The sequence below is a fragment of the Zonotrichia leucophrys genome, chromosome 5, assembly GCF_028769735.1.
Source record: "Zonotrichia leucophrys gambelii isolate GWCS_2022_RI chromosome 5, RI_Zleu_2.0, whole genome shotgun sequence".
In the NCBI taxonomy this organism is placed as follows: Eukaryota; Metazoa; Chordata; class Aves; order Passeriformes; family Passerellidae; genus Zonotrichia; species Zonotrichia leucophrys.
In genome coordinates this window covers 57,918,116-57,945,253 of record NC_088175.1, presented here as the reverse complement: position 1 = coordinate 57,945,253, position 27,138 = coordinate 57,918,116, and the positions used below count along the sequence as shown (strand labels likewise).

Sequence of the window (27,138 nt, the reverse complement as noted above, 5' to 3'; positions counted from 1 at the left end):
AGAACTGCAATGTCCCCTTTAGCTCAAAATTGTATTTTTTATCTAGAAATATCTGCCTTTTCCTATCTTCCCCTCACTCCTCCACTGTGACTCTGTTCACAGGGGTCTGAGGATGAGGGAAGAGACAAGGATCTGACTCCATGTTTCAGAAGGCTGGATTTATTATTTTATTATATATATTACATTAAAACTATATTAAAAGAAGAGAAGAAAGGATTTCACCAGAAGGCTGGCTAAGAATAGAAAAAGAAGGAATGATAACAAAGGTTTGTGCCTCGGGCTCTCTGTCCGAGCCAGCTGACTGTGATTGGCCATTAGTTAGAAACAACCACATGAGACCAATCACAGATGCACCTGTTGCATTCCACAGCAGCAGATAATCAATGTTTACATTTTGTTCCTGAGGCCTCTCAGCTTCTCAGAGAAAAAAAATACCAAAGAAAGGATTTTTCATAAAATGTGTCTGTGACACTCCACACTCACTGTCCCCAACCCCATCCCATCCATCTGGGGGGGTTCCAGCCCCTCCAGAGCTGGGGCTCATTTCTTTGGGACATGCCACTAGAAATCCCTGTCAAAGAAGTCATCAAAGAGGGAAATTCTCTCTGTCTTGGTCCTCACGAGCGTGGGTTTGTGGTGAATCCTCTCTTCCCACTCCTCTGAGTCTGTGCTGGAGGAGTCCCAGAACAGATCCCGGGTCCGTGGCTCCCTGCAGAACCACAGGTCAACCTTCCCCCTCCTGTCTGGAGAGGGCTCAGCCCTGCAGAGTCCTGGGGGAGAGAAAAAATTAAAATATCATAAAATATCAAAAATAAAATATCAGCTGCAGAGCTTCTCAGTCAGCTGGACCTGAGCTGGGAATGGCTGTGGACAGCAGGTAAGGAAAATCCTGAGACCAGACCCCACGTCTGGGGCAGGTGTAACACACTCAGGATTATGTTTGGTGAAATTACAGAGTCTGGCAGTATGGCTTTATCCCCAAGGGGAACAGAGCTGAGGTGGAGAACCACAAGGGAATAGGAAGCCAGGTTTGTTCCCCTTGCTCCTGGTGGAAGTTCACCTTCAGTGATTTTTTCACTGATTTAAGCACTTCCAGCCTGGGTGAAACATTCCCAGCCTGTGCCAGAGGTTTTCACATGCAGGCAAAGCAGGACAGGGCTCATCCCTTGGACAGGTCAGGATGAAGAGGTGGCTGAGATCCATTTCTGCAGGGACAGTGGGGAAAAAACCCTAAACCCAAAAAGTGATCAGCCTCAGTGAGTGCATTCCAATTTCCAATGCTTTGTCCTGCAAACTCAGCCTTTCCCCCCTGAACCTGCTTCTCATCCCTGCAGGAGATGGAGCAGTGGATGAATCTTCCACATCAGAGGGAAACTCCTCTGATGACATTTAGGAGGGCTGGCGAGTTTTACATCGCCTTGGAAAATGATTCCACTTACCAGGGTCGTCTTCAGGAAAGCGCTGATTGTGCCCAGCAGGGATGGGGTCCGGGCTGCTGGTGCTGTCACCTCTCTGGGGAGTGCCAAGGACACCCTTGGGGCTCAATTCCTTCATGTTTTGCTTATTGATTTTCGCCTCCCTGTGGAGATTCCTCTTCAGCTCCGCCTGGGTTTGCAAATGAGTTGTCAACACAAGCAGCAGAGGCGCGAATGTGTTTTAATGTGCTTTAATGTGCTTTAATGCGTTTTAATGTGCTTTAATAGCTCGACGTGGCACAGCGTTAGCGGCTTGGCCCTGGAATTAATAATTGCACAGTCGAGTAGTTTAACCCAAGCAAATGGAATCTGCCAGAGTGGGTACATGACAGAACATGACTGGGACAGGGATTTTTTGGTTTCTCTGTGAGTCATGGCCAAATGAGGGCAATGCGTTGGAAAAATCACAGGTAATTGCTGATCACAGGGGCCTGGGGATGCTCCCCACCAACCCTCTGCCTAAAACTCAGGGAAAGCTTCATTTCCTCTTCCCAGCAACAGGTCTGAAGCCTCCTGGTCCATGGGAGAGAGACCCCCATCCCCTCCCCTGTGACAGTGTTCACAGGGGTCTTATGTTGAAGGAAGAGACGAGGATCTGACTCCATGTTTCAGAAGGCTGATTTATTATTTTATTATATATATTACATTAAAACTACACTAAAAGAATAGAAGAAAAGGTTTAATCAGAAGGCTAGCTAAGCTAAGAATAGAAAGAAAAGAATGATAACAGAGGTTTGTGGCTCGGACTCTCTGTCTGAGCCAGCTGACTGTGATTGGCAATTAATTACAAACATCCAACATGGGCCAATCACAGATGCACCTGTTGCATTCCACAGCAGCAGATAACCATTGTTTACATCTTGTTCCTGAGGACTTTCAGCTTCTCAAGAGGAAAAAAATCCTAAGGAAAGGGTTTTTAATGAAAAGATGTCTGTGACACTCTCCAAATCCACCTTGGCATTACCTCTTGTCGCTTGCGGGTCAAGTCCAGCATCCGAAGCTTGTGCAAGTGCTGCCTCCTGCCAAGGAGGGGATTCAGGCTTTGCCCCTTCTTTTCCACTACCTACAAGGTATTTAAAGATGCAAATAAATACACCTGCACTTTCTGAAAGAGAAAGGAAGAGCCAGCAGCTCACAAACCCCTCGGGCACTCCCAGATAAAGGCAGCCAGCATCTCCAACTTGCAGGAATTCAGCACAGATTTCCACTGTGCTTGCAGTTTATCCCACAGCTCAGGGGCAGGAGGGGAAAAAAACTTCATTAAAATGATGTATTCGTGCTTCTGCCCCCCAGGTGTTGCTGCCTGGAGTTGGTTCTCCAAGATAATCTCATGATCCAAAGGGAAGAACGGTGTTTGCATGTTTGGGGCTGCAGGGGATGTTTGTGGCACACAGTGTTTGCAGCCTTCAAATCAGATTTATGGAACTGTGAAGGGTGGAAAAGGTATCTAAGATTATGGAGTCCATCTGTCCCCCCAGCACTGCCAAGGCCACCACTGACCCCTGTCCCCAAGTGCCACATCCACATGGCTTTGAAATCCCCCCAGGGATGGGGATTCCACCACTGCCTTGGGCAGTGGTTCTAATGTTTTACAATGTTTTCGGTGAAGGAATTTTCCATAAAATCCAATCTAAACCTCTCCTGGCACAAACTGAGGGCATTTCCCCTCATTCCTTGTTCCCTGGCAGGAGCCTGAGCCCCACCTGGCTCCAAATTCCTGACAGGGAGAGCGAGGAGGTCTCTCCCTTCTCCCCACCAACTGCAAGTGATGGGTGCTCAAATAACTCATTTAAAAACGTGCCTCTCATACTTTCAGCCTCTAAAATATTAAATACCCTGGCTCAGCAGGTCCATCTCATCCAGGGAACTGTCATGCTGGAGATCAGGAAGCTTTCCCCTTATGTTGGATCCTCTCACCTACATGGCAGCGTTTCAGCTCAGTGTCCTGGGCTCAGCCAGGGCCAGGAGCACAGCCAGGGGTTAAACACCAACTTCTGCCCTTCAGGGTGTCCCAAGGGGGAGGGAAAAAGGAGCCTGCAGCCAGGGATGACCTGGGGAAGGGCACAAACTCATGCACTTACCTTTGGTTTTGGGCTTGCTGCCACGGCTGGCCGACTCCAGGGCTTCGCAGGAGCGATTGCTTGGGGAGGGATGGCAGGTTCAAGCCTCTGCAAGTCCAGGATTTATAATATTAACATTGCTCATTCCACAGGATCATTAAACAGGATATGAAACTACCTTGACATTTCTCCAGCTCCAATTCTGGCCCAGCTGCTTGGGATACAGGGAGGAGTTTGGCATCTCAGGGAGATGAACACCGTCTGGTCCTTCAGGAGTGGCAAAACTGGGGAAATCTTTCACATTTCAGCACAGGCAGCAAAGCCCCAGTTTGACAGTAATTCCATCCCACAGCTATTTCTCTTTGAGCCCAAACAGCACCCAAAGCTCCATCCAAGACCAGAGTGAAGCCAAACCACAGCTCAGATTGCTTCATGGCAAAGCTGAGTGTGTATAATTTAATCTTTAAAATCCCATCAGGTCATCAAAGGGCAGATCCCAATTAGAGGAGACCTGGAGCACCATTCCTTCTGTCCAGCCAGTCTTTACATTCTACATTGGCCTAAATAAGACCTCTCTATGGAGAACTGTGCATGGGACAAAGTTCCTTTTCTGCTGGCTGGTGAAACAGGCAGAGCCTTGCTCTACAGGCTGCTCTGAGCATGGGTTTTTATCTCAAGGAGCCTCCTTAAACCATGCCAGGCTCTGAGGTGGTGCTGGGTCATTCCATGGCTTGGTGTCCATGGAATCACCAGGCTGGAAAAGACCCCTCAGACCATCAGGCCCAACCATTGCCCCAGCACTGCCAGGTCCAGCACCAAACCATGTCCCCAAGTGCCACATCCACACGATTTTGGAACACTCCCAGGGGTGGTGAATCCACCTGGAGTTCCCTCCCAGGAGGAGAGCTCAGTACAGCTTAATAAAAATTAAAGGGGACATCATAAAGACTTTGTAACACCTGAATTATATTTTATTTGGGGCACCATTAACTCCTTGATTATGAACAAGCGGCCAATAAATGGACACATGTTGGAACCCTGGTCACTGAGAATTTTAGACTTTCTGTCCTGACAGGCACTGACCCCCAAAAGAACACTGCATTGACCTGAGGCCATAAAGAAGGCTTCCAAAATTAAATAACAAAACGAAGATAATGAGTATATAGTTCAAATAAAAGTGTATAATATTACATAGTAGAAAACTTAGAGTTTAAACCTTTAAAATATATTTTAAAAATATTTTAATATATATATCTATTTTTAAATTATTATTCATTTATATAATATATATTTATAGAAATATATAAATATTTATTGAAATAATATTTATACACTATTTAATAGTTTATATTAAACTTTTTATTTTATTTATTATTAATAGATTATATTTACTATTTAATATTTCTATATTAAAATATATTATTTAAAAATATAGAACAAGATAAATTTACAGCAAAAACTAGTCTTTCTTCATAAGTTTAAATAATATTATACATTTAAATAAAAAGTCGACATTACAAATCACAAATAATTAGTTATTAGGTTAAAAATAAAAATAATTTAAGTGTAATTTCTCAGTTAAACAATTTATCCTTAAAAAAACTTACAAAAAAGGGATATAACTCAATTTTTAAAATTTATTAAAATAAAATACGATAAAACTCACAATTTAGAAAACTATAATAGAAATAAAAACTAATAAACATCTAAATCCAAACAAAAGATGCCATCTCACACATTTAATCCCAAACCTAACAAAAAAAAGAGTTAAGACTCAACAGGGCCATGTCTGCACTGAATTGCTGCTGAATCCTGAGCTGTCATTTTGGATCTGTGTAAAAATCCAGGAGGAAAAATCAGTGTCATTTAAAGGGACAATTCCCCACTAATCGCCAGTGCCAAGTGTGGTATTTGCAGGGTCCGCAGGATGAGGTGAAGAGATAAGTCTGACTCCATGTTCTTAGAAAGCTTATATATTATATTATAATTATATTATTATCATATCATATCATATTATTGTAGAATACTATACCAAACTATACTAAAGAAAGAGAAAGGATACAGACAGAAAGTTACCAAGAATGATAATGAAAACTCGTGACTGATGCCTCAGTCTGACACAGCTGGCTGTGATTGGTCATTAATTAAAAACAATTCACATGGAACCAATCAAACAGTCACCTGTTGGTAAACAATCTCCAGACCACATTCCAAAGCAGCAAAACACAGGAGAAGCAATCAGATAATTATTGCTTTCCTTTTTCTCTGAGGCTTCTCAGCTTCCCAGGAGAAGCAATCCTGGCGAAGGGATTTTTCAGCAAATATGACAATGCACGTCTCTTAGCATCAAAAAACCCCAAAAAGGCAAATATGAAGCTGGAAGGTGGCACTAGATGGCAGCATGTGCCACCACAAGCCGTGCTCCAGGCTGGCATCACCCCAGGAAGGCACCGAGGCCACCAGCACAGGGTGGATGGGGGCAGAAAACCTCCCACAGCCCCAGCCCATCACCCTGCCCTGCTGGGAAGGCCAAAAAAACCCCAAACTGGGTAAAACTCTGCGTAAAACTCTGTCCCAGGCTGGAAAATTTTATGCCTTCTAAGGCAGCTGAGCTATTTTGAGTACGAAATAGATCTCCAAGAGCTTGTGAGACCTGGCTTGAGGAGACAAATATTTCAGTTTGCCTTACCTGAGGCCTTCGAGGTGGGTGCTGCTTGATGATGCTGGTCCCATCCTGTCCCGGCAAGGTGTTCCAGGAGAGGGGCCCTTAAAGATTGAAGAAATGGATGAAGTTACTTTGGGTGATCAGGTGCACTCAGCCATAGGTGCCCTGTTTTTTTGGTTGGAGATCCCACTGAAGTCCCTGGCTGTGTATTCCAGTGACACATGGAATATTCTATGGGCTGCAGGAGTAAAGTGGGTGTACTTGTGATTTCTAAATACCTCTACAGCCACTCAGGCTTTTAAATATGACCATCACCATCCTTGTGTCTCCTGTGCCTCTCCCAGCCCCTGGGATTTGGGTGGGCAAGGGATTCTGCTCATCCCATGCCCTGTAACTATCAGCTGTCGCAGACTTCTTTTATGGAAAATCCTTTCCTTAGGATTTTTCTCCTGAGAAGCTGAAAGGCCTCAGGAACAAAATGTAAACAACGATGATCTGCTGCTGTGGAGTGCAACAGGTGCATCTGGGATTGGTCTCATGTGGTTGTTTGTAATTAATGGCTAATCACAGTCAGCTGACTCGGACTCTCTGTCTGAGACACAAACCTTTGTTATCATTCTTTCTTTTCTATTCTTAGCTTAGCCAGCCTTCTGATGAAATCCTTTCTTCTATTCTTTTAGTATAGTTTAAATGTAATATATATTATAAAATAATAAATCAAGGCTTCAGAAACAAGCCATGAGTTTCAATCAAGCCATGGAGTCAGATCTCTGTCTCTTCCCTTATCTGAAAACCCCTGTGAACAGTGTCACAATCAGCTGGCCAAGCAATCCCTGATCTCTGCTGCCTGCCCTGTTAAAGTCATGCCCAGGCAGAGTTTGTGTCTTTTCCTGCTGCTCAGCCCCTGATTATTGTTATTTTTTGGTGGGACTGAGCAATAGCTCTGCTGGTTTGCTGCCTGTGGCAGAGCTGGGCTGCAGCAGCAGCAGGAATTAAAGGGCTGGGTGCCCTCCCAGAGCCTGAACTCAGCCCAAAAGAACGTGTCACACACCAGTGATCCCTGTTAGCTATTAGGGCAGAGCTTTCTCTGAGCCCTGGACAGGATCTGAGCTCGGGTCTGTTCTGTGCTGGTGCTCTCAGCTGGACAGCACTGCCCCTTTTGTTCTTTTCTTGCACAAATAAATACCTGCATGTGCAGGAAGTATTTCTTTCACACAACATTTTATCTATATATTTATGAAAATGTGTTTATCCCACATTTTCACCCCAAGACACTGTCCTGGTGCATGCAAATGACATTTTACGCATGGAGCTCAGTGAGGAGGGCTGAGCAGAGGAGAGCTGGGGATAAAATGCAGGAAGAGCATTAGCTGATGTCAAATTTAATCATATTTTTTGATGTCAAATTTAATCAAATTTTAGTCATATTTAACAAGAAAAGCAGTATTTTGGAGGTCAGTTTATGGGGGCCTTCATTGAACCTCATGGAAGACCCCAAGTCTGGGATCTTGGGGAAGAGAAGGAAGACAACCACAGAATCATGGAATGGTTTGGGTTGGAAGTGACTCTAAAGATCATTTTTTTTCCCATTTTCCACTATCCCAGAGTCACTTTCCAGTATCCCAGGTTGCTCCAAGCCCCATCCTTGGAACACTTGGGCACTTCCAGGGGTCCAGGGGCAGCCACAGCTTCTCTGGGCACCCTGTGCCAGTGTCCCACCACCCTCAGAGAGAGGAATTTCTTCCTCCTGTGAGGTGCTGGGATTTGGGAGATGGTGACTCCTCCATCAGGTAAATGTTTTGCAGAGCCCTGGCAATGTTTAACCACGGAGTGAAGCTCTGGCTGCTCCACACATGCAGGAATGGGAGCCTGAGGGGAAAATTTCCAGCACAGGAGGCTCCTCTGGAGACAAACCTGCAGGGAGCACATGGTGGAATAGCAGCTTGTTAGAGAAAAAGGGAATTTTTGCCTCTGTCTGCAGGCAGTGGGTGCCCAGGGAATTTCTGAGGGGAAAGGAAAGGGAAAGAGGTGGCCCATGGAGATGGGGACGGGGACACAGCACAGGGAGGTGGCTGTGCCTTGGGAGAAGCTTGTCCAGGTGAAGGGCAGGGCTTTGAGGGAGTTATTTCTCCTTTATGAGGTTTGATGGTTTGTGTTTGGGGTTGTTTTGAATTTTTCCCTCCCATGCCATCCATGGATGGGGCCTGCAGGACATTTGTCCTTGTGCTCTGCTGATACAGAGCTGGGGGCTGGATGTCCCCAAATCACCAAACCCCAGCTCAAGGCATCCTTGTGGCTTCTGTTCTCCTGTTTTTCACCCCTGCACTTCAGCAGCAGCAGATCCTCCCCTCTGCGGGAATCTGGGTTTAAAATAAGCCAAGCTGGACCCTCATAAACCAAATGAAACCAGTTCTCTGGGAGGCTTTGCTTATTTAGACAGCAGCTCGAGTTAATACTTCACTCAAGTCCTCCTGAGCATACTCATCTTGTTTCTGAAAATGGAAAGTAATGGAAGATTGCATTTATTAATTTTTAAATAAAATACACTTTTTTTAAACAAGCATTTGTTAAAAGCCCAGTGATAATTTCCCAGAACAGGAACATTTGGCTGTTCTTGCTCTCGTGGAGCACATAAAACCTGCTTTTCTACAGCAAGACCTGATTTGTATTCTCCCCCAAACCTCAGTTCTGGGAATGTCACTGCTATCACTCCAGAGGTTTATTTGCTCTCACTGCTTCCTGATGCCACCTGATGAACGATCCAGGAGAAAATACCCAGCCTCTGGTGAAGCAGCAGTGCTTAACCCTGCTTGGTGTGCGTCAGAAATTGATTTTGGGAGTGGAGGAGCAGGGAGGGGGTGGTGGGGGTGCAGATCCTCCTCCCTCTGCCTCGCCCTTCCTCACACTCCCTGGTTTTCATGGATGTTTCTCCCCACACTGCCCTGAGAGCTGTGGGAAGCATTTGTCAGCATCCAGCTCCTTGTGGAGAGCTGCACCTCCTCTTCCAGACGGATGCAGAGCTCTGGGAAGGGTTTGGGAGCGGATGGAGTTTGGAGGCTGCTGGTAGGGAAGCACAGCCAGGCTCTCTGCCTTCCTCTGCTCCTGGAAATTCATCATTGATTCCAGTGCTGAGCTTCACCTGGCCAGGATCTGATTGTGATCAGGGCAGAGCTGTGCCTGGCAGGGGCAGGTGGGCAGGACAGGGCTGCGATGGGGTCACAGGGGGTGCCAGGGGATGCTGGGCTGCACCCAGGGGTGTCTGATGAGAGCAAGGAGCTGGGCTCTGCTGAGTGAGACACTTTCCAAAACACTGGAAAGGGAAAGATAAGTTTTCCCAAAGCTGAAACATCCTGGTGTGAAAAATGCTTATTTTATGATTGGATTTTCAAAAATATTAAAATGAATATTAGATGTGTTATGTTAGAATGCTATGCTGTGTTAATTTTCTTAAGTAGTGTGCTAAATATAGTTTTAGGTTATAACATGAGGTTAAAATAGAAACTATGCTATGTAAGATACTTTTTTTTCTAAAGAAAGGGCTCACACTGAGATAGCAGCCACAGGACACCTAAATCTTTCAGAGAAAGAGAATTTATTGCTCCATTATCAGAAGAAATTAACTTCTTCCTGCCTCACTCAGTCCTGAAGATGCTGTCAGGATTCAGAGGAAGAAGTTGACACTGACCAGACAGAATCCTGTGTTTGAATGGAATTTATGCATCATGGATGAGCTGTATGAATATGCAACAGGCTGTTGCTTTTAAGGGTTAATCCTCTGTTAACATGGGTCCTTTTTTGGGCTGCCCAGAAAAGGTACCCGGACGTTCGTAACTCTTTGTCTCTATTGTCTCATATTGTCCTAATCCAAATTGTCCAAACTATTATTACTCTAATTGTATTACTATTCTTATGACCATTTTATTACTATTAAACTTTTAAAATTCTAAAAACAAGCGATTGGCATTTTTTTCACTCTGGAAATGGCACAGATGGCACAAATGGCACAAAACAGCTGAGGCAGCACAGCCCCCCCTACACCCATCCCCAGTGCAGACAGCACAGCCACAGCCCCGGTGACCCCAGGTGACAAGGGTGACCCCAGGTGACAACAATGTCCCAGCAGTGCCCCCTCACCTGCCGAGGCTCTCCCGTACCAGGTCTCCCTCAGAGGAGGCAGTTCCAGCTGGAATATTGGTTTTCCCCAGGCTGGGGCCTGGCCTGGCTCTGTGGGCAGCCCCTGCAGGGCACCCAGAGCGGGCACATCCCCCTGGGCGGGCACTGGGGCCACCCTGGTCACCCTGGAGGAGCTCAGGCCCATCCTGCAGAGCCAGGGCTCTGAGGGGAGCAGGAAAAGCCCTCAGGAACCATCCTCCCTCCTGAGCATGGAGAGGGATCTGTGTCAGCCACCCAGGGCCCTGCCAGCTCCCACACATGTCCTTCCCACCTTGGTTAAACATTGACCCTTCCCAGCCATTCCCCTGCAGGGAGGACAGAGGGGGAAGCAGCTCAGGAGCCAGTGCCCAGCTCTGGAGAAACTTTGGTTTTTACCTACAAATGATTTTCAACCAGGGCCACCACCTGAACTTTGGTTTTTACCTACAAGAGATTTTCAGCCAGGACCACCACCTCATCTGGCCTGCAGGTATTTCTTCAATCAGCTCTTGTGCTAAATCTTCAGGTTTTGGAAGGAATTTCAATCCCTGGAGCTCCAGAAGGGTTAAAATATCTCCCATCCTGCATGGGAGAAGCAGGATTAAATAAATGGGAGTAAAGCCTGGCCTGGGAATAAAACCTGGCCTAGGAGTAAAGCCTGGCCTAGGAGTAAAGCCTGGCCCAGGAGTTTCCCCCTCCTTTGCTGCTGTTGCCTGAGGACACTGCTGGAAAAAAATTTCAGCTTTAGGACAAAGCTAACTGAGAATATTGGTAAAACTGAGTCATATTTGATAGTTCATAAAAGCATAGGATCATAAAAGGGTTTGGGTTGGAAAGGGCCTTAAAGATCTGGTTCTACCCCCCTGCCATGGACAGGGATACTTTCCACTAGACCTGGTTGCTCCCAGGAGAAAATATTCATCCCTGGAAGATCCCAACCTGTGGGATCTCAGGATTTGAATCCTGGGATGCAGGGCCCCCGGGACCACCCTTGGGGGCCCGGGAGTCCTGGAATGTTGCCAGAAGTGTCTGGTGGCAGGACTTTGACCCTACACGGAGACGACACCTTTATGAAGATAAGAGGGCCTCACCGGGGTGAAGGTGGAAAGATTAGCTAATTAGAGGGTGAGAAACAGGGTTTAGGATTTATGTACAGGGGGTTTAAAGGAGTAAGATGGAGGAATTGGGGTGTGTCCTACCCTCCTTCTTCTTCCTTCTCTCCTCCATCTTCTTTGGCCACGGTGGCACCTTTGGATTGGTTATTACTAAGAGTACACCGAGTTATAAGAATAGATGGTATTGGGAAAAATGATAAATATTGTATACGTAACTAGGGTATAAAGATACGTGGCGGTCCGTGGGACGGCACAGTGTGCCCATGGCTGACTGCTGTGCGGATCTTTGTTCGGCTGAAAGAACATCTTTTAGATAAACAATTAATAAACATAAAACCAGAAAGAAGAACTGAAGCCTCTTCTCGTCTTTCGATACGCGGGCTGCCCCAAGGCCACCTCCGGGCCTTCCAGGCCCCTCAAACAGCCGAGATAAACCGGACACCAACCAGTTCATGTTTTCAGCCACAAAGCACCAACATCTCTCGTGACTTTGCTTTTCCCAGGTCACACAGGGCATGAGGGAGCAGAGCAGCCTGGCCTGTATTTTTATTTTCCCCTTCTTCTTTTCAAATGAAAATGTAAAATCAACACCCTGAGATTTTAACCAGAATTTCTCAATGCTCATTGTCTATTTTTCCTTTTTATTTTAATTACCTTCCCTCAGCTGAGAACAGGTCATTCCTGTTAAGCAGCTTGGGAAAATCATGAATTAAATGCAGTGATGGATGTGTGGGAGCAGTGGAAACCCAGATGGATGGTCAAGCCCATGATGCTCTATCTGGTGTTTTAACCATGTGCTTTATCTGTGTTTTACCCAGGAGCTGCCAAAATCCTGCCAGGCTCCCCACACTCCCCAGTCCCCTCTCCTGCCTATGTTCCCTCCTCAGAGGGTTTTACTCTGAAAAGCAAAGAGCCCAAGAGCAGCAGCTGAGGTTTGGGTGAGGGGGAGCTGCAGGAGGATGCCCTTGCTGCAGTTCACTGGGGCCAGCTGAGATCCTGGGCAGGGATGCTCATCCTGCTCTTGAATTGGAGGTTATTTAATGCAAAACGTTATTTTATTTTGTCTATCTGTGAAGTTCAGTGAAATTCCTGAGTACTGTGCTGTAGAACCATGGGGCTGGAGGAGCTTTGGTCCCATACAGTGCCTTTAGGGACAGTCCCTGCCAGGAGAGCTGGAAGAATTTAATCCCTTTCTCCCATTTCATTTACTGCTTTAAAGTCTCTCCCAAACTCAGCTGGAACTTGTAAGTGATGATGATCCCACCAGAATTGGATTTTTCAGCAGATTTATTGCAGTCAAAATGAAATCATTGGCTGCTAAGTGCTCTGATGCCCTTGCTTTAAGGAAGATGCTGGAAAAGCTCCAGGGCAGGGCAGTGCCACGACTCGGGGCAGTTTGTTACTCCCCTTCACACAGGGCAAAGGGGAACCAAGGGGAACTGTGGCATTCACGTTTTCTGAACAATCTCTTTGCCCAGGATTTTTCTCCTGGGAAGCTGCGAAGCCTCAGAGAAAAACAATAATTATCTCATTTGCTTCTCCTGTGTTGTGCTCATGTGGAATGTGTTTGGAGATTGTTTACCCACAGGTGATTGTTTCATTGGGTTCTGCTGTGAGTTGTTTTCACTCTTTGGCCAATCAGGGCCAAGCTGTGTTGGGACTCTGAAGAAAGTCACAAATTTTCATTATTATCTTTTTAGCATTCCAAAGTCTGATGTGTTCTCTCAATGATTGCCATGGAATGCCAAAGGTGTGACAAACACCCCAATCCATTAAAATGTGGCTCCTTTTTTCCCTGGGTAGGCTGGAATATTGTTTTTATTTCTGGAGGCCCACCTAGTGAAGCAAATGCCTGCAAAAAGTGATGGCAAACATGCTTGGCTATTCCTCCTGCTTGCAAAGAGGCAAAACCTGCACCTGAAAAGGTGTCCAGTGATACATGGATATTTCTGAATTTCCCAAAAGATGGATATTTTGTGATATCTGTTTGCCATAATTGCAGGCTCTGCAATCCTCATGGATTGCAGTGGATACAGGACGTTGGACAAACTGACACTTTCTGTTCTCCTCCAGTGATAAGCAGAATCTGATAACGCAGCTGCTGGATCAAAAGTGGCATTTTCCTTGGGAGATTGGTGCCAGAGAAATTGGAGGATTGGAGCCTGACATTGGTGGAGAGGGCAGAAGGGGCTGCCAGAGACACCCACAGCAGTGGAGGTGCTGATGTCTGATCCCTTGATGCGGGTGATTATTGGTTTGCTGTTCCTCTGATGGATCACCAACAGCATCAGGCCAAAGATTCCCTGTTTGTTGTCTGATTTCTTGGGTTTGGTGGGGTTTTCTCCAGCTGAAAGGCTGAGCTGCACTCCAGGGAAAATCATTATGTCCATGCTGAATGAGGAATTTGAACTGGAGGCTGGGCAGAGGGAGAAGGAGGGGGTTTAAGGCACTGCTGAGGGGGATGAGCACCCCTGGAAACATCTGGGAAGGTGCCCAGAGAAGCTGTGGCTGCCCTGGATCCCTGGAAGTGTTCCAGGCCAGGTTGGATGGAGCTTGGAGCAACCTGGAAGAGTGGATGGTGTCCCTGCCCATGGCAGGGGGATGAGACTAAAAGATTTTTAAGAGCCATTCTGTTGGAACCCTGGTTACTGAGAATTTCAGACTTTCTGTGCTGACAGGCACTGACCCCCAAGAGAGCACTGCACTGACTTGAGGCGGTGGAGAAGCTTCCAAAATGGAATGATAGCACTGGGATTATGGTGTGGAGTTTGAATAGAAGTGTGTAATATCACAGGGTGGAAAACTCAGAGTTTTACAATATAGTAATATATATAAAGCAAGATGGAGGTTTTAGGGCAGTGGCTGGTCCTTCTTCTTCATGGATTTGGGTGGTTTTGTGTAATTGGATAAAAAAGTCCCCATTGCAGGCAGGGGTGGTTGATTATTGGGTTAAAAGTAAAAATAATTCAGGTGTCATTTTTTAATTGGACAGTTTATCCTTCAAAGGCCTTTTAGAGAGAGAGATGGGGCTACATTTTTAGTTTGCTAGAGTGAAGTGCTGGAGAACTGAGGGATTGAGAGACTGTGACATAGATAAGAACTAACAAACATCTGAGTCTCAAAAAGAAATACTGTCTGGCTATTTAATCCTGATCTTGGCAAAAAGCAAAGAATTCACACACGTGAATATTGCAGCCTGAATCATTCTGAGAACACCAAGCCAAAGCAGGGGTGCTCTGCTCAAGCCTTCCTTGCTGGGATCACACCCTGTGCCCCTGGCCATGGAATGTCTCGAGCAGGGGAAAGCTGACTCAAACCATGGGATTTCACACGAATTTCCCTGCAGAATTCTCAATGATTTCCTTGAAGGATCTAGTCCTGGGCCTGAAGATGCTGCTATGAGGCTGCTTGCCAAAAAGTACTCATCAGTGCATGCTGAAAATTTTGTTTTTTCCCCATGTGTTCAGTTTGGCAGGAGCTAGAATTTCAGTAAAACACACCCCCAAAGCTATCTAGCAATGCAAATGGATGTATCAGCTCCAAAACTGTGGGGAGAGGCCACGCTGCCGTGTGCTGGGTGCTTTCAGCCCATCAGCATCTTTATAATTAACTTTTTTGCAATGTTTTTTGTCTGTCTCCTCTCAAAAGCAGCAGACCTGGAGCTGTAAGAGGCTTGTGTGTGCATGCAAACCTTAGACCTCTCTCTGGGTTTAGGGCACAGGGACACTTGGGTTGGTTTTTGCAGCCCTAATTCTGCAGCCATTTGATGAAACGGCCCAAGTTTGTGGTTTTTCTTTTAAATACACACAAATATTTTTTCTTCTCTGCTGGCTGCAAGGAACAGTTTAGACATGAACATTAAAAGATTTAAAAAACATCCAACAGAAGAGTCAAATAAAAAGAGTAAAATAAATTATTATTTACATGATTTTTTTTCCCCTGGCAGAAATACCATCAAAAAACACCCCTAACTACTTTTTCAGTTGGTTTTATTCTTTCTAAAAAAAACCAGTGTGTCTGCCAATCAAATGCTCTCAAATAAAGACAGTTGTCAATCCCAGAAATGGTGCAAACCAGCCTAAATTACACAGCAGCAGGCCTAGGGAAAGGATTGGGAGGTTGGTTGGTTTGATTTGGCTTTTGAAAGACTTTTCCACAGTAGAGGTTAAGAAAAATGTTCATTTGTCCCAATGCTGTAGAAAATAGGAAATGGCATTTCCAAGGGAATGTGGCAATCCAGGGGGTTCCATCTCTCCTGAAACTCTTGTAGCTCAGCTGGGAGTGCACCTTTTCTGGCAGAAAACAAGGTAAATAAAGCTATTTTTTGCTTTACTAAAGGCACTCAAATTCCAGCACCACTTCTAGAAATGTGGTTTTGGAAGGAGGCACAGCTCAGTGTGGTCTGGAGGAGAGGCCTCATGTTCTGCACACCATGGAATATTTATTCTGATAATAATTGGGAATATCAATGTGAACATCAGAAATAAATTCTCCAAAATGCCAGGAGAGGTTTTAAATGCTTTTCCAAAACTGCTATCTCACTGAAAGGGCACTTCATTGAAAGCAAGTCAAGACGTTAAATTTTGAGATTTAGCTGGAAATAGCCAAGATTTGTATCCTCCAAAATGGCTCTACCTCTGCCAGCAAAGAGAGATAAACGACGTAAACTTGATCCACATTTTAAACTCACCAACTCAGAAAGACAGAAACTCAAAGATCTGTTTATTACAAAAGATTTTATTGCAGTTATTTACACCCGTTCCTCGTTAAGTGTATAAATGTAAACATTTATTATAGATGTACTTCTCTTATCTTACAGTTCACCCCCTGCTCAGGTTAGATGACGTTTTTTGAAGCATACAGGTGGTGAGGAGAGTTAAGCTATATTCACAGAATATACATCTGCCTGCAGGGAGGCTCCTCCAGCCCTACGCCAGCGGGATGGACACTGTCCCGTTGGCTCTGCTCCTGCTCCTCGTGTGCACGCTGGATTCCGTGATGTCCTCGGAGTGATCCTCGCTCTTCTTCTCCTTCAGGCTGTTGATGAACCTCAGGGTGATCTCGTCCCACTCCTCGGGCAGCAGCATGAGCAGGAAGCCCATGCAGATGATGATGGTGGCCCCCAGCCGCACCACGCTGAAGATCATTTTGTGCTTCAACAGGTCCACGGCTGGCAGGAGAGGAAAGAACAGAATCACAACAGCAGCAGGGTGGGGGATGGCACCAGGAGCAGCCTGGCACGTCCCTGTGACCCTGTGTCACACTCTGGGGGTGACACTGGCCGTGGGGCTCTCAGATCTCCCTGAGCTTTGATCTGACAGGGCACTGCTGGAGGTGCCACAGCTCCTCTGTCCTCACCCCCTTGTGCAGGCTCTGAGGAAGCCTGGAGGGGCTGGATTAAACCTCAGGAGTTCCATGGTGAAGGGGGCTCAGCCTGGAGAAAAGGAGGCTCAGGGAGGACCTTCTTGCTCTCTGCAAGAAGAGGGTGCAGCCAGGTGCTATGGCTTTCACATTCTCTGGGAAAAAAATCCCTTCACCCAGGATTTTTCTCCTGGGAAGCTGAGAAGCCTCAGAGAAAAAGAAAACCATAATTATCTCATTTGCTTCTCCTCTGTTTTGCTTATGTGGAATGTGTTTGGAGATTGTTTACCCACAGGTGATTGTTCCATTGGATTCTAGTGTGAGTGTTTTGACTCTTTGGTCAATCAGGACTCTGAAGAGAGTCACAAATTTTCATTATTATCTTTTTAGCATTCTGTAAGTATCCTTTCTGTATTCATAAGTATAGTTTAGTTTAGTATTCTTTAATATAATATAGTATCTTAAAATAATAAATGAGCCTTCTAAGAACATGGAGTCAGATTCACCATTCCTTCCTTCATATGGGGGGAACCCAAATACACTAAGGTGGGGTTCAGGTTCTGCTCCCAGGAAACAAGGGACAGGAGAAAGGGAAAAGACCCCAAGTTGGGACAGACTGGATATTCAGAAAAAATTCTACTCTGAAAGACTGGTAAGGCACAGGCACAGGCTGCCCAGGGCAGTGGTGGAGTCACCATCCCTCAAAGTGTCCAAAAAATGAGTGGACATGGAACTTCATGGTTTAGTGAGCACAGGGATATTTGATTGAGGGTTGGACTTGATCACCTTGGAGGTCTTGTCCAGCCTTAATGGCCCTGTGATTCTGTGATTTCTGAGACAGAAGGCATTTTATGGTAACTCTTTATCCACAAGAGGCTGCATCAGCAGAGAGCTCCCTCAGGCTGCAGGAACCAGGGATGGGGAGAGAGCAGCCTGTGGGCCAGAGAGCTCCAGCGCCTCCAGGCCCATCCTCTCAGCTCCACAGCAGCCCCCAGAGCCCACCTGAGCCTCAGGCAGCCTCCCACAGCCATGGCTTCACATCTGCATTCCCCAAAACCAGATCTTTTCTGTGCTCAAACCCCTAAGGGTGATGAGGCTGAGACTGAAGAGCAGAGAGCTGTTCAAGAACAGAGATTTTTTTAAGACAGGACTCTGTCTTAAATTTCCACCCAACAAATTATTTAGGCAATAAACTGATTTCTGAGCTCCCCTGGGCTCATTCTGGCAGCAACAGCAGCAGCTGTGGCACTGGTACCTGCATTTCCAGGGACACTGAGCACGGTGCCGATGGAGATCAGGATGGGGTAGGTCAGCACCACCCCAACGTTAACCAGGATGTTGAAAGCTAGGGAAAAACAGAGAAAATAACCCATGAAAATGGGGAAAACACAAGAGTGAGACATTTATCCTCCCCCTGGACACTAAAGGTACAATATGTGATATTACTATGTGGTATTAAGTACCCATACCACAATGAGGGAGTTGTTACAAAGTGATTGATTTTGTTTTTTTCTATATGAAATTAGAGGAAATTCTTCACAGGGGAAAGGGGAGGGTTGAATGGCCTTTCACAAACCATAATATTGAGGTTATCATATTCCATGGCTTTGCACAGGCTTTAATCAGGTACAAAAACCTGGTCTTTTGTTGTTTTGGGGTTTTTGTTACATGACAGCACTCCCAGAGAGCTCCAATGTCATTGAAAGATTAAAAAAAAAAAACTTAAAGTTTGCTTAAGTTTAACTTTTCCTTCAAAGATTAAAAACAAACTTAAGTTGTTGATCATCCACCACCCAGTCCTGCTGCTGAGTCCCCTGCATGAGGTTGGGTTTATTCACTTGGGTGATAAATTATCCCTAATTTTGGTCCCCCAGGAGCTCACAGGGCAGCTGCAGCTGTGGTTGGAGCAGCTCAAGGAGCTCCCAGCAGCTCAGGATGGGATTGGCAATGACATTTTCTTTGCTTTCCATTTAATAAACACTAGTGAGACAAAAACCTCTTCAATTATGGAATAAAAGAGACTTTACCAAAGGAAAGGATGCTGTTATGTGTGGAAATTAAAATGCCCCTGGGCTGAATCTAACAGATATTTTGCTGGCAATTCTGGCTCAGAAAGAGGGAGCCTTATGTGAGCCCTGCCCAGAGCCTGCAGCACCCCCAGAAATGTGCCCCAGCACAAACATCCCCCAGGAGCTAACTGGGAACATGCAGCCCCTTGAAATGGGATTTAAAGCAGTCAAACTGTGCCAGAGACAGGGGCATTGGTGTGGAGCTATGGTAGGAATGAAAAAATGGGCAATTAGTAGTGCTGCTTCATGTTTACTCCTTGCTATTACTGTTAATTATTAATTATTATTAATTATAACTATGCTTACCTATCAATTATTAACTGTATCTCAATTAATAGCAATGTTTCATGAAGTGTAATGAAAAATATGAATCATTTCTAAGGGGCACCAGTTTGCACTGGGACCAGGAATAATCTGTGAGAGAGCTCTGCTGCTTAAGGGGACAGGGGGGAAATTGTTTGTGCCTGAGGCCAATTTTATAAAGGGTTGGAGGGGTAAAATAAATAAATAAATTGTTTTATCACTTACCTGGTAAAATAAATAAATACATAAATTGTTTTATCACTTACCTGGTAAAATAAATAAATAAATAGTTTTCTCACTTACCTAACCAGAGGCCAGCCACTCCACACAGGTAACCCCATGGCACAGCAGAGAAGGGGTACCAGTACTCCACTTTTGTGAAGTAGAGGATGATGGGGGTGATGGAGATGAAGATGAAGTTGAAGAAGCCCAGGGTGGACACGAAGTGAGCTGCCTCCCCAAAGTTTGCACTCCCAAGAAACATTTTGAACAAAACCTGCAGAGGAGAGGAGAGAGGAGGGGTTTAGATTCCATGGCTGTTGTGGAAGCACTCCATTCCCTTGGGGAGAGTGCAACAAAAGCCAACTTGCCACAGCCCAGCCCTTTTCCCACACAAGAGTCTTGCAAGGGGATTTTTTGTGAGATTTCTGCTCTTTCCTGGGTTTTAGCTCCATGTCTTTACCACGGGGATGGCCGAGTCTGTATAACAAAGCTTTACACAAAATGCCAGGAGGACAAAGTGTAGAAGAAGCCAGGAAAAACCAAGAATAAACCAAGAATTCAAGAACACTCCATTCATTCAGCAAGTGTAGAGGATTTGGCCTGAGTGTGGCAATGCTGGGAGGAGGCTCCAGTGGCTTCCACAGCATGACCCTGCTGTGAGAGGAAATCCAGCCTGGAAGGGCTCACTCGGTGAGAACCTGTCCTCTATGAGCTTCAATTAATGGACTTTGAGTGACTTTTGAAAGGCTACAACAAATTTAAGAGATGAGAAAAGTCTAAAGCTGCAAGGGTTTCCACCACAACCCACTCCATACTTGACACACAGAGCTGAAAACAAACCCAGCCATGCTCAGCCCAATCTGTTCCTGAGACAGAATCCCTGCCTTTCCCAGCCCTCACCCTCCAGAGCAGCCTGTGCCAGGCTCACACCAGGGCTCTGAGCCCAGCCTGTGCCAGGGGGCTGCAGGGCAGACCTGGGATGAGTTGGGTTGGAAGGGAACTTACAAGATCATCAAGTTCCAACCCCCTGCCATGGCAGGGACACCTTCCACCAGCCCAGGTTGCTCCAAGCCTCTCCAACCTAGCACTGAACACCTTCAAGGATGGGGAAGAAACCTCTCTCCAGGCTGAAGTCAACATTTTCAGGGGAGAAAATGTCCCCCTGGCTCTCCTCCCTGCTGCACATGGAGAGCCCCTTTGAAAAGTGTTGATAAACTCTTGTTATCATGATTTAAAAATTATCTTAAACTCCTCCTGGAGTGGCAGTGGAGATTTCATTAAAGGCTCATCAAGAAAAGCCATTCTGGGTAATTGGCAGATGACAACTAATTACCCTCACGGGCAGATTTCCTGACATTGTCACAACGTGGGTGACGCAGGAGTGAGGAACACAACAAAACATTTATTCTACAGCCACTCTCTTTGTATTTGTGTCTTTTTAATGCGAATGAATTTAGCAGTGCCAACAAACAGCTGTGACCTACCTTATACAGTGCAGATGTGGAGGCTGATCCCACGGCGTAGGCCACCCCAATAATTGAATCACCCTGGAAACCATCTGCATATGCCATCATCACAATTCCTGTGATTGCCATTATTGCTGCCACTATCTGCACAGACAAAGCAAAGCAGTGTGAAGCTGAGATCACCACTGGGAGGGGCTTCTCAAGAGCGTCACCACCCACTTGCTCTGACCTGGAGCTTTCTTGTTTTCCCTCAAATAGGAAAGATCGTGGGAGAGATGTAAAGCAAAATAAAAGTGTGTGCACTGACAGGGATGTGGATCTACAGCACTGGGGCCTGCTGACAGAACATCCATCATTATGGATTTTGTCAGCTAAACATGCAGCTTGGAGAGGCAACTGCAAGATTAAGGAATTTTAAGGCATCACGCTCTACTGTACAACAAAAGAAATATTTATCAAATCCACCAATTTGACTTAAAATGCAAACATTGGATGGCCAAACAGCCTGGAAATTAGTCCAGAGGAACGAGCCTTGTGTTTTGGAATACCAGGATACCACAGGGAGCTCTTCCAGCTGTTTTGGCTGTGCCCTGAGAGGTTTTTTTGGACAGATACGACCAAATTTCTTCATGAAGCTTTACATCTGTGCTTAGGTTTTTGGCCTCATTTGAAAATCCCAGAGAGAGCATTTAAGGAGCTTCAAAGAAAAAGAACAGGAATCATTAACTGCACCACATCTGAAATCCTGGGTCTTGACTCCAAGAACCTTAAGGAAGTGGTAGGGAGCCCAAAGTGTTTTATTCTTTAAAAAACTCCCCCTCTGCACCTAACTGCCCTCAGCAGGTAATGTGGGGTGTGAATTTCAAAGGCACTGAATACCCAACTTGCACTGAGTGTTTCCTGAGCCAGTGCACATCTCCTGAGCAAACACCAACGTGATATGGGCACTTTGCCTCTTGAAAACCTCACTGAACTTCATCTAAGAAATATTCAGTCCTGGATTTAAAAATAAGCTTTGGCCCACAGACTTCAAAGACTTCATCTTGATCCAAACATGTGCCCTCCTGTAAAACAGCATTTCAGAGCTCACGGTTTTGCCAAGAGTCCCAGAAAACCACTGACACTCATCCCAGGCAGATGTGAGCCAGACTGAGGCAACAAAAAAGCACCAAAAGTCCCACAAAATAACTTCAGCAGAGCCAGACAGCAGAGCAAAGCCATGTTTCAAGGCACACACAGGACAGGGACACACAACTGACTCAGGTGAAGCTGTTCCCACACAGGGGACAATGGGGAACCCAGAATCACCTGCCAGGGCAGGGCCAATCTCTGAGACTCCAGGTAAAAATGTCAGTACTCTTAAATCCCATAGGCATCCAGCATCTTCCCAGGAAAACTCATCTCCTGGGCGCAGCTGTGAGTCCTTCCCCCTCACCATCAGCCCTATTTCACCGGTCCTTGAGGCACACAGGTGTCCCCTCACATGGCAGTGGCTGTGCCAAAGGCACAAACCCCACTGCAAGTCTGTGTACCACCTTGCTTCCATGTAAACCACCCCAACTCCAGGATACAAGTCAGGAAAACCTGAGGGTACCACTGATACTCCAAATTCACCATGACATGGAGCTGAAATCCAGATCCCCCAGTGCTGTGGTGCCTTAGGTTGGAAATGGGGGTATTCTGTTTCCATCTGCTAGAGGTGGGGCAGTTCTCTGCTGTTCATGGGGCAGTTTTTACTTTATCTCTCCCACAGCCAATCTTCCCTCCAGATCTCTTCTGTTAATGGGCTATTAATTATTAATTATCTTCTGTCCATGGCCACTGAGTGTCCCTGCAGGGCTGATCCAATCCCAGCATCCCATGGGGAGATGCTCCGCCCAGGGGAGGAGCCAAGCATTCCTACCTGGATCCAATCTGAGCCTGGCCCAGCACAGCAGCCTTTGCCCCCTGCATTGCCAGAGGAGCAGCTTTCTGCTGCCCTGCATGGCCAGAGGGAGCCCAGGCCCATCTGCAGCAGCCCTGGAGCTGCAGAGGAAAACTCCCCCCTTGTGCAGGATCCGTGCTGCAGCAGAGCCACAGCTGGCACTGCAGGAGGGCTGAGCCCCCCTGGGATGGGGCTGGGACACCCCCTGACACACAGGGGGCAGGGACTGCTCTGACTCTGGCAGTAGTTTTTTGGGGTTTTTGTACAATTAGATTTGGGGGGGGTTTTTGGTGTTTTTTATTTTTTTTTTTTTAGTTTTCCTAGTAAAGAACTGTTATTCCTATTCCCATACCTTTGCCTGAAAGCCTTTTAATTTCAAAATCATAATAATTTGGAGGAAGGGAGGTTTACATTTTCCATTTCAGGGGAGGCTCCTGCCCTCCTTAAGCAGAACCTGTCTGTTCAAGCCAAGACACGTGGGCTGGAGTCCCCCGAGTCTCTCAGTGGTGGGATGAGATCTGGGAGGGTTTTAGCAAGAGGGCACCAGGAGGTTTCCCCCTTTTCCTCCCCAGGATAACACATTCCAGCAGTGGGGCCATCCTGGGAGACATCATAGATGTCCCAGCCTCGAAGCAATGCCCAGGGACAGCCAGGGCACAGTCCCAGCCTCAGACATCCACGGCCTCTCCTCTGGGAGTGCAGAACCCCCTGCCCTGCCTGGCTGCCCTTCACATCCCGCCCTGCACAGAAATTCAGGATTTCAGCTGCCAGCTGGAGGATTTCCAGCAATGTGTCAGCCTCAGAAGGCAGAACAGCAGAGTCCAATGTGGTGATGCCCTCCTTCCAAGGGCAAGGATGCAGATTTAACTCTTGGTGCCCTCACTGCTCAGCCCTTTCCTTGTGTCAGTGAAAATGAGTACATTCATCATCCCCTTTATTCCTACCATGAAAAACTCACTCCCAGTCTGTCTAAACCAAATTTAAAGAGCCAGATCCCTAATTTAATCAATTATTTATAAAGCCAAGCACTTTTTTCCCCCTTGAAACAACTAAAATGATGGACACATGTGGAGCATCGACACCTCCTGAGACTGAAAACAGCAAAAACATTATTTAAATTTCAGGCTCAAGGCTCCTCCTGCGTGTTCCATTCCAGGGCATCAGCACAGCTGACCTGTGCCTGCCTCGGGTGCTGGCTTTAGAAACCTGAGCTCACATCTGCAGGCTGCTCTGCAAGGTCATAGGAAAGCAAAGGTGGCTGTCAGCTCATTAAATGAGGCTTTTAATTAATGGAAGAGTGCAGTAACTTTCTTTTGGAGCCTCCTAGGTAAGGAATGAAATTAGCTTGCCTTGTTTTTTTCCTTTTTTCCCTGAAAGAGAGCAAGGCCAATCAACAGTGTATAAGAAACATTTTTTTTTTTCTATGTGGAGCACAGCAGAAAATGATGTGTAAAGAATCACAGAATGGTTTGGGTTGGAAGGGAACTTGAAAGATCATACACTTCCAACACCCTGCCACAGCAGAGACACCTTTTACAATCCCAGGTTGCTCCAAGCCCCTCCAACCTGGCATTGTACACCTTCAAGGATGGGGAAGAAACCTCTCTCCAGGCTGAAGTCAACATTTTCAGGGGAGAAAAATGTCCCCAAACTACTCTGCACCTACTTAAAACACACTGAGTCAACTCCACACTGAAGCCCCACCAAGGGCTTAAACATGCAAACATATAACTATGTGTCTAAATCTAAACAGCACAAGCCAGCAGAACTACTCAAATATGTAAAGTTTTAAAAATATCTGTGCTTGCTTTGAGCCAAAGCTATCTGGACTTCCCAAAGGTAACATGGATGTGTTATTATTTTGAGAGAGAGATGTTCAGAAGTGTCCAAGCAAATGCCAGGGTGCAGGCAGGGATGGTTCTCTGTGTCCTTGCCCAGGGCGGGTGGTACTTCAAGGTACCTGAGCTCCACCTGCACTGCTTTTATAGGTAAATAGAACCAGAGAATTGTTAAGGGTGGAAAAGACCTCACCAAGTCCAATCCTTGACCTCACACTGCCAGATCCACCCTAAACTATATCCCAAAGCATCACATCTACACATTTCCTGAACACCTCCAGGAATGGTGACTCCACCACTCCCCTGGGCAGCCTGTTCACCACCTGACCGCCCTTTCTGTGAAGAAATCTCTCCTGATACCCAACCTAAACCTCCCCTGGTGCTTTTCTCTCTCGGGTGGGTGCTACAGCTTCACCACTGATGGCACAAGGCTCTCCCTGCGGAGCACACAACTCTGGTGCCTCCAACACAGCCACAGCAGCTGAAACTGTGTGTGCAGCCCTTTGCAGACAGGGAGCTGGGAATTCACTGCAGAGCCACTGTTGTCCCAAGCACTTGGAACACAAACCCTGTGAGGAAGCCCTGGGGGAGCTGGGGGTGCTCAGCCTGGAGAAAAGGAGACTCAGGGCTGCCCCCATCGCTCTGCACAGCTCCTGAAAGGTGCCTGTGCTCAGCTGGGGCTGGGCTCTGTCTGCAGCAGCACTGACACAGCCAGAGCACACAGCCTCCGGCTGCACCAAGGGAAATATGGGTTGGATAGCAGGAAAAGTGTTTTACAGAAAGGGTGAGAAAGTTCTGGAATGGCTGCCCAGGGAGGTGGTGCAGTCCCCATCCCTGGGTGTGTTTAACAAAGCCTGGATGTGGCACTGGGTGCCAGGGGTGAGGTGTTGGGGCTGGATTGGACTTGATGATCCTGAAGGTCTCTTCCAACCCAGTGATTCTATGAATTCTGTGAATTTTGTGAATTCTGTGAACTCTGAATCCCCACCTCGATGTCACCCAGATGCGCCCAACAGCTTTGGAGCTCTGGAAGAGCTGCTGGGAGCTGAGCTCCTTGGAAAAGCTGGCCTGGGTGCAGAGTTTTTCCCACAAAACGTGGCTCAGGGTATAGGATTAGACCTTCATTTCTTTTCATGTTCTCACTGCCCAAATAACCCAATTCCTGAGGCATCCAGGCACAAAAAGCTGGGTCTGTGCTGCTCTGCTGTACTTTAGCTCTCCAACACTCTCCTGCGAGGTTATTAACATAATTAAGTGTTATTCTGTCAGGAGAGCTGCTGGAAAACACTGTGAATTACCTCTCCGGCAATGGGCATCCAGTGAGGCTCTGCCAGCGCGCAGCACAATCCAGTTTATGTGCAGGATTTGCTGCTCACTTTTTCCCTCCAGGTTTTTCCTGTGTGAACCCCATGGTGTTTACAGAATTCATACTAATGCATATTCATGGCAACCTTTTTTTAGTCAGTGAAAAATAAATAATAACTGAAAACAGCTTTTACTTCTAGGTTTCTTAAACAGAGTAGGCTAGGAGAACACAAGAGAGATATGCTTGCTCTGCCAGAAAGATGCTGCTTTGAGATGAAAATTAGCTTAAAGGGTACAAAATGTTAAATTTTTTTCAGATGATCAAGGGGTGGAGGGGGGTAGTTATTGTTGCTGTTATTTCTGTAGAGAACTGAGGGTTTTATACCCTGTTTATTCTTTGAGTCAGTCAGTGGGCTGAGGGAGGGTCACATTCACCTGATCTGTGTGTATTTTCAGCTGTGTAGGAAATAGATCTCCAGGTGTCTGGCTTTACCTTCAAGCACTGGCTCACCTCCTCAGCCTGGCAAGCACAGTGCCCTGCTCAGTGTCCTGGTGGCTGCTCCAAAAGCCAGATGAGATAACTGTACAACAGGATGTCTTTTCCTTTCATTTCTGGACCTTTCTATCCTACTATTAATAAAAAAAAAAAAAAAAAAAGAAAAAAAAGAAAAAGCTGCTGTGCTCATTTTCAAACCAGACTGACTTGGATGAGTGTCCTGATCCACCACGCTTTCCATGGAACTTAAATCCAGCTGCTGTTGGTCCCTTCTGGTCTCAGCCACCACACCTGGCCCCAGCCAGTGCCTAATGAAGTTCAAGGTTTTCAATAATTAAGTCAGGACTGTGCCCAACAGGACCTTGAGCCATTTCAGAGGGGAATCTGCATCCATGAACCAGCAGAAATCCTCACTACTCCTCATCCAAGGTGTGAAGCCAACAGTTTAAATTGCTGCATGTGGGAGATGTGTGTATGGAAAATTACACAAGTTTGCTTTCCCCAGATTCAGGGGCACAAAATTTTGTTTGAGTTCTGTTTTAAATTTTTGTAGGTCCACTTTACTGCCAGTGAGAGCTGTGTTAATTTTAAAGCAATTTTGACACATAAATGTGTGTGTGAAAAGTGACAGGGTAGCACAAGAAATACACATTACACATTGAAAACATCTGTCTATTCAAACAAGGA

The 27,138-nt window shown here is 46.2% G+C and overlaps 2 protein-coding genes across 7 annotated transcripts in view; both read right to left on the bottom strand.

Moving 5' to 3' along the window:
• Window positions 1-561: 561 nt before the first annotated feature.
• Window positions 562-10,598, bottom strand: CCDC198 (coiled-coil domain containing 198). The gene is given in 6 exon segments (XM_064716020.1): window positions 562-770; window positions 1,413-1,605; window positions 2,440-2,534; window positions 3,553-3,643; window positions 6,225-6,301; window positions 10,335-10,598. Coding segments are annotated over 6 exon segments (849 nt in total). The 5' UTR covers window positions 10,519-10,598.
• Window positions 10,599-16,184: 5,586 nt separating this feature from the next.
• SLC35F4 (solute carrier family 35 member F4) overlaps window positions 16,185-27,138 on the bottom strand; it is a 128,512-nt gene continuing 117,558 nt past the window's right edge. For 5 of the 6 annotated variants that reach the window (XM_064715853.1, XM_064715854.1, XM_064715857.1 and 2 more), the window contains 4 exons: window positions 20,907-21,032; window positions 19,504-19,696; window positions 18,084-18,173; window positions 16,191-16,637 (listed from right to left, as the gene is read on the bottom strand). In XM_064715853.1, the coding sequence (XP_064571923.1) occupies window positions 16,396-16,637; window positions 18,084-18,173; window positions 19,504-19,696; window positions 20,907-21,032 (651 nt within the window). In that variant the 3' untranslated portion in view covers window positions 16,191-16,395. Of the gene's footprint in view, window positions 16,638-18,083; window positions 18,174-19,503; window positions 19,697-20,906; window positions 21,033-27,138 lie in introns of all 6 variants that reach the window. The other variant, XM_064715856.1, reaches the window with a different exon arrangement.